Source organism: Lactuca serriola, chromosome 9 (assembly GCF_051521515.1).
Source record: "Lactuca serriola cultivar US96UC23 chromosome 9, Lser_US96UC23_V15, whole genome shotgun sequence".
NCBI lineage: Eukaryota > Viridiplantae > Streptophyta > Magnoliopsida > Asterales > Asteraceae > Lactuca > Lactuca serriola.
Window position 1 is genome coordinate 169,002,780 of NC_136416.1, and position 7,434 is coordinate 169,010,213.

At 32.2% G+C, this 7,434-nt stretch overlaps 1 protein-coding gene across 2 annotated transcripts; it reads right to left on the reverse strand.

Annotated features, from left to right (window-relative positions):
• Window positions 1–3,683: 3,683 nt before the first annotated feature.
• LOC145072397 (uncharacterized) lies at window positions 3,684–6,696 on the reverse strand. 2 transcript variants are annotated; one of them, XM_079018810.1, is made up of 4 exons: window positions 6,430–6,692; window positions 4,489–6,061; window positions 4,025–4,180; window positions 3,684–3,931 (listed from the first exon to the last, which is right to left on the reverse strand). In XM_079018810.1, the coding sequence occupies exons 1-4, from the start codon at window positions 6,441–6,443 to the stop codon at window positions 3,812–3,814; spliced, it is 1,863 nt and encodes a 620-aa protein (XP_078874936.1). In that variant the 5' UTR covers window positions 6,444–6,692; the 3' UTR covers window positions 3,684–3,811. The 2 variants fall into 2 exon arrangements, with proteins under 2 accessions (XP_078874936.1, XP_078874937.1); XM_079018811.1 differs by lacking the exons at window positions 3,684–3,931; window positions 4,025–4,180 and adding an exon at window positions 4,187–4,314 and having other exon boundaries at window positions 6,430–6,696.
• Between the last annotated feature and the right edge of the window lie 738 nt (window positions 6,697–7,434).

Here is a 7,434-nt window from a genome sequence, read left to right on the forward strand (position 1 = left end):
GTAGGGAAAGTGAAGGCGACCCTCAATTTTTTTTAATTGATAATAATAATAAAAAGCATTAAATTAATTGAAAAATAAAAACATAAAAATATTATGATCATTTCAGTTTTGAAATAGACTAAGTTCGCAACAGAATCGTAATTCAGGAATAAAACATACTATGTTAAACAAAATAAGGACGGTCTAAGTTAAATTATATATATATATATATATATATATATATATATATATATATATATATATATATATATATATATATATATATATATATATATATATATATATATATATATATCGCATTGTTTGTGTAGTATAAAAAAGAAAGTTAAGAATTAAGACAAAAAAATATAGAAAAAAAAGAGAGTACAATTAGCAAAATCACATGTACCACAACGGATAAAGGTAGTACAATGCATCTTTGATGAGTAGTACATATGTCAACGACTTCTTGTACTTTGACTCATAAATATGTATAAATAAACATATAAACCCATACCCAACCTATGAGAGAGATGGGATACACGGATATTCAGAGAACTTAAAACGTCATTGAGTGCAGCGTTGATGAATCTCAGCTGTAAATCACGGTGTTTCGTCAACCCTGCACTCAATTATGTTTTGAGTTCTTTTCTGATAAGTGTACATTAAAGTTGATGACACCTCTCTTAATTCTACTGGTATGTTTATTCTTTTTAATGATAGTACTTCATTTTGTTATGAAAAATTCTATTTCTAAAGATTACATTGTAGAAATCGAAAGAAACAAAAATGACACAAGTATCTTTACTGAGGGTCGACACCTTCTAACCGAGGAGATGAAAAATGATGAATAATTCTGCTAATCGGAGTTATGCTTAAAATACTTTATATCGTCAATTTGTTTGACAATGTCCATTTATCTTTATTCATCTTTTAAATATACTCAATAGACGACTAAACGATTTTTTAGGTTCTTGTTACTTAGTGTGTTGATTTCAATTGGGTAAGGTAAACTAGTATTGAACTCTACGTGAGGTCGACTGCGAGTTTGGGAATTGCGACATCCAATATTTCATTTATGTATATACACCCATTTATGTTTATACACCCACTTTAGCATCCATATAATGAAAACCCAAACATAAAGTATTTGGACCTTCGTCGATCATTAAAACATGTTATGTTTACTATGTTCTTTCACGTGTAACGTATATATTCAAGAATTGTCATTAATTTTAAAAAAAAAATGAAGAGCAAATAGTAGTTATAATTTTTAAAAAAAAAAATCAATTCGACCTGATCTAAAAGTGTTTTAGGTAATCGTAGATTAAATGTGGAAAAAAAACAATGTAAAAAACGGTAGAAAAATATAAAAAAAAAAGAAAAAAAAACATCATAAATGATCTTTGTGGTTTCCTCAGATCTAAAGTTTAGTCCTCATGGTTTAAAAACATCATAGATGGTTTCTATGTTTTCAAAACTTTTGATAAATGGTCATTTTGCTAACTACGTTAAGTTTCGTCCGTTAACCGAATGACATTTTCGTCATTTAACGACTACATGGACCATTTATGATGTTTTCACTTATTTTAAAAAAAAAAGATAAAAATAAAATAATATGCAAAAGGTCTCTCTCTCTCTCTCTCTCTCTCTCTCTCTCTCTCTCTCTCTCTCTCTCTCTCTCTCTCTCTCTCTCTCTCTCTCTCTCTCTCCGTAGGTTATTATTCAGAGAAAGAAAGGTTTACCCATATTTTGAGGATGAAGAGAAAGATTTGAACTTCGATTTTGAGGTTGAAGATAGTGGTGGGAGGTTGACGGTGGTGGGGATGGGAGGTTGATGATCTGAACTCCGATGTTAAGTCACCGAAACAAGAAATTAACTTGATAAAGCAAGTATACGTGTAAGTAAGATCCACGGAAATCCATTTGTTCTTCACAATTAGTGTTACAACTCAATTTCACAATTATTGTTACAACTCGATTCATGTTTCTAGGTTTTGATTCGATCGTGAAATTCATATGTTCTTCAAGATTTGAAGAATTGACCTTCATTTTTTGCGATTATTCAGAGAAAGAAATGTTTACCCATATTATGTTAAAAAATGATAACCTCCATGGTAGGCAGTGCTTTTTGAATCAAAATCGTGAAATCCACAAGTCACCATCGCTGCAAACCCTACCTCTACAAATCCGGAGATAACCTCCATGGCAGGCGGCGCTGCAAAGCCTATATCTCAACAAAACCCTGAAAACGAAATGAAATTTTAAGACAAGATATCGATTTCTCAACAAAACTTTGTCTCCGTCTACCTCCACCTCGATTCAGAAACATTAATTGCCAAATATACAACACTATCATCTTCTTGAAATCTCCAACAGATTTTTCTTTGAATCGATTTTTGATCTAGAAGGCTTGACCTTTTGAAATCGAGTTTTGAACTGATTTCTATTCTACGGGATTCTATGGAAGGAGATGAAATCTGAATTGAGTTATAGAGCAAAATCGGAGGTCCAAGAACACGTAGATCCAAAATCGAATGTCCAAAAAAAGGGATTTTAGAAGAAATCAAGAAATTTGTTTGGATATATATGTTCTTGTGAATTTCAAAATTAGATTCCAAGAAATTTGTTGTTGTTGTGTTTGTTATTTTTCTTTCCCTCTTCTTCCATCTCAATTGTTGTTGGTGGGTTTGTTTGAAATTATTATTGAGACAACACTAACCGACAAACACATACATATCTTTGATTTGTTTTTTGATTTTAGATTGTTGTTGTTGGGTTTGTTTGAAATGGTTAATTAAGGAAAATGGTTTAAATATAGAAGAAATATTATGGAGAGAGAGAGAGAGAGAGAGAGATCCCTTTTGTATATTATTTTTTTCTCTTAAATAAATACAAACATCATAGATGGTCTCTGTGGTCGTGAAATGACGAAAATACCCTTCAATTAACGGACAAAACTTAACGGAATTATTAATAAGGTCCAATCGTCAAAAGTTTTGAAAGCACATTGACTATCTAACATGTTTTTAAACCACGAGGACTAAACTTCAAATTTGGGAAACCACAGGGACCATTTATGATGTTTTTTTTTTAAAAAAAGCGTAAAGTTTCAATTTTTTTTTTTGGTAAAAAATGTAAATTTGTAAAAAAAAAACTAATTTTAAGGCAAATTTATTTATATAAAAAAACTTTTGACAAAATTTGTAATAAAGTTCAAAAATAAAACGAAAATTGTGAAAATAAAAGTTGACTTGTAAGTTGTAACCAACCTGGTATGGCACATGAAAAATAATTTCGTTACTATTTAACAGAAGAAAATGCATTTGTGGCCATTTGAAAACAATAGAGATAGATAGTTCGTTTTCCAAAAAACAATGTTAACCATCAACTCAAAAGGGTGATCTAGATCGGGTTTTACCCTGTTCAAGTTTCAGAAAAGTTTACGATTGATTGCACCTAAAGGCCATGAAATAAGTTGGAGAAACTTTAGATTGGGTTCCTTTTTAACACGTGATATATACGAGTATCATATGTTACCATAAAGCATCGACCTTAAAAATTCAGAAGCATAACTATTATAACTAATATTTTTTTCTATTAAATTAATAGATTAAGAAATAGTTACAATTGTTATTTACTCTTTTGGATTAGTTACCCAACTTCAGTCTTCAGCTTTGATGAAAAAATATAACAAGATCATGTAGTACTTTGTTTTTGTTTTTCTTTTTTAATTCATGAGGATTATTATTACATTATAGAATTCAAAATGAACAAAAATGACATGAATTTTTTTATGGGGGATGAATGGCACCTTTTTTTTTTTTTTTTTTTATGGAGCCATGAGGCCTTCAATTGTATAGAAAAGAGACTCCACCAAATCGGTTTTAAACAAAATATTTTGCAATGTGTTCATCACATCATACTCCGGATCAAGTTTCCTCTGCCAACTCTGCATAAAAATATAAACTACATAATTCCAAACATATATATTTTATTATTATTATTATTATTATTTATATTTCTTTTACTATATAAAAATTACCTCCAAAACTAAAGTGGTGACAATCACAGTGCAAACATTCCCATCAATATTAACTCTATGCCTCCTAACTTGCTCAAGCAACTGTTGCATACATTGTGCAGGATTTAACAACTCACCCTCCCCACAACTCCATGACATAAACGATTTCTCAACATCCTGTGTTGCATCACATTGTTACACGAATGGTCCCTATAGTTTGGGGTAATTTGCACGTTTGGTCCCTAACTTATTTTTTTAACTCGGAAGGTCCCTAATGTTTGTTTTTGTTGCGCGCTTGGTCCCTGTCTTACCTAAAAAGACCATCAAAGGCAAAATAGTATTTTTAGGTAAGACAGGGACCAAGCGCGCAACAAAAACAAACATTAAGGACCTTCCGAGTTAAAAAAATAAGTTAGGGACCAAACGTGCAAATTACCCCAAACCATAGGGACCATTCATGTAATTTACTCCAAAATCTTTAATACCTTAATGAAAGCTGTGGGATTCGGGCAGTTTTGATGTTTTGAAAATTTAAGTGTGTGTTCTGCAGCAGCACGTCCATCTTGAAGAGCGACAGCTTTAAAAAACTCAATCAGATTTAATCTATCTTTTTTACAGAGTTCAGCAGTCATACCAACATCAAGGAAAATTACATGAGGCTTTGATTTAAAAAGCCCTGTATCTGTAACTTTTCCCTGAGTTACCCTTACTAGAATATTCCCTGGATGCATGTCTGCATGGATAAAGTTGTCCACCAAAAGCATCTTCAGAAGAGCATGAGTTCCAATATGAGCAAGCCCAGTTTTAATTCCAACATTTCCATCAAGTGCATCAACATAATGCAATATATTTTCACCTTGTTCAAAAGTTTCCACTAAAATAGCAGGATGTACAAGTGGATACAAAGGCCTAGGAAATGACACGTCTTTCCATCTTCTGAAATTGTAAATAAATCGACTTAAATGAGCAGCTTCTCTTGCAAGATCAACTTGTGACATCATAAAAACAGCAAACTGTTGTATGCTTTCTTCGAGTCTTAACCATTTTAAATTTGGGAGAAAAGATGAAATTTTTGCAAATAAATTTAAAATTATGAAATCCCTTCTGATTCTTTCACTAACTCCTGGATGTCTAACTTTAACAGCAACAAGAATGGGTTTGATTTTTTGTCCAGGGTGGCGAAACTTTAAGGTTGCTCTATGAACTTGTGCTATGCTTCCGGAAGCTACCGGATCTTCCTCAAAGTTTTCAAATATTTCAAATAATCGACGCCCGAATGCTTTTTCAATAGTGTTCTTTGTGTGTGCATAGGTATGAGCTGGAGCATTTGTTTGAAGCTCTGTGAGTTTTATGCAAAGATCATTAGGGAAAAGATCGGGTCTTGAAGCAGCCCATTGACCCCATTTGATGAACGCGGGTCCCGCTTTTTCTAAAGTGTGGTGGACGCATTGTAGCCATGTCAGACGAAATTTAGGTCCAAAGGAATCAGCAAAAGGAGCCATGGCTATGCATGGTGTGAAGAGGAAAGATAAGTAAATTGCTCTAAGACATAAGAGTATGAGTTCTATAAAAGAGAAGATGAATGAGGTTAAGTAAACATGTCCATCTTGTGTGAAAGTGAAAAGATCATTTTTGTAAAACCCTTCTGCTTCTGCTAATGTTTTTCGTTTCCATGTGAGTTCTCCTACTAAAAAGGCTAATATCCCAGGAGCAATGAGTTGGGATCTAGTTAAAGCAAAGCTTATAGCACATGTGATTCTATTCATTGGTTGGATTGGCACATTGTAGGTATAGATTTGGGAAAACCTTTTCCATGCCATTTGAGCATGGTGTGAGACTTTACTACTTGTTGATATGAAATAGAATCTTTGAAAATTTCTACAACTCCATAAACTTTTCTTTGATTCATAACAAGAAAGGCCTCTGTTGAGAGCCTTATGTTGTGAATAGAGTCTATAGGAGTGGCGAAAGGCAACTGTTAATTGGAGTGTATGATTATTAGCTTTAATTGGAAGAAGGGAATTTGCTGCCCTTCTAATGCTGGAAACTGCTAACAACCTGCATCATGTTAATTAAGCACCTTTATATCATGTCAATTATGTGAGATTGTATGATCAAAATGATGAACAAAAGGTCAACAACTACAATCCTGACTTCTAATGTTCTTGATTAAAATCATAGGAATATAAACTTATAATACCCAATACGTGCTAAGATTATGCGCTTACACTACAACGCAGTCAATCAAGATGCCAAAACCATCGAGACATGCATATGAGTTCTGATTGACATGGTTCTTCAATTAATCGATAGTAGTTGAATAATTAACAGAGATTTTGCATAGAAAACATTGGGCGAACAAATATCAATACATCAAAAGAATGGAAACGATTACGATGCTAAGTAATAAGTTGATTGCTATGTACCTTGAGAAGGCCATGTAAATCAGATGAAAATCGGTGGATAATCTGTAGGCAAAAGAGGATACATGCCGGCATTTTCACCAGCTGAAACATCGAATCATCTTCTTTGTTGCTGTCGCCGTGGACGTCGCCGGCGGTCAAACATGACGGTTTGATGATTTTGTTGTGTAGAAGCGATTGAGAAACGGAGGTTGATTGTGGAGGCGACGACTGCGGGTTCGTCGGATTCGTACCACTGGTAAAACAAAAGGGTTGCGGAGATGTGCCCGCTTGATGATAATAATTTTACACAAATCTTCATAAATAGTCCTTATGGTTTTCTAAAATATCAATTTTAATGACCAATAATTTTCAATCTCATTAAAGATCCATATAGTTTTAATTTCTATCATTTACAAAGTAGACTTCCCTAGTAAGAAAAACAAATGAAAGTAAAACATTATAGGTATTATTGTAATATTTTTCAAAATAGTGACCATTTTATTTTTACACAAGGACCAAATCTATATTCATTTACAACCATAAGGAACATTTTTTTATAAGTTATTTATTTCTATGCACATGGATCATTTATATGATAATTTTCTATCATATTAACCAAAATTTTATAAATTGATTAAAAATTTAAAGTACTTCTTAATTAGAAAAAAAAAAACGTTGAAATTAAAATTCTATGGTATGAAATATGAAAATGAGTTGCCATATAAACAAACAAACGGATAGGTTGTTTTTCTTTTAATTAACATTTTTTTACAAGAAGTGTAATGTAATAATTATTTTGCAACAAATACCATAATGTTCTAAAAACCAGAAACAGGAACAAGAACTATCGTAGAATGTCTTTTGGATGTTTTTTTTTGGTTTGTGTGTTTGTGACCGAATAGTAAAGTAAATCATTGAGTATTTAATTTTCTTTTTATTTGTAAATTGTAAAAACGTACGTTGCTACACATGATATTTTGTAACCATGCTGTTTTTTGGAGCAAAGTATGTAGATAAGAGACTAGA

Excerpts from the sequence above, each read along its gene's own strand:
- LOC145072397 (XM_079018810.1), bottom strand. Across the intron at positions 4,181-4,488 it reads ATCCCACAGCTTTCATTAAG|GATGTTGAGAAATCGTTTAT; the intron begins GTATTAAAGATT and ends GATGCAACACAG. Across the intron at positions 3,932-4,024 it reads TCACCACTTTAGTTTTGGAG|AGTTGGCAGAGGAAACTTGA; the intron begins GTAATTTTTATA and ends ATTTTTATGCAG.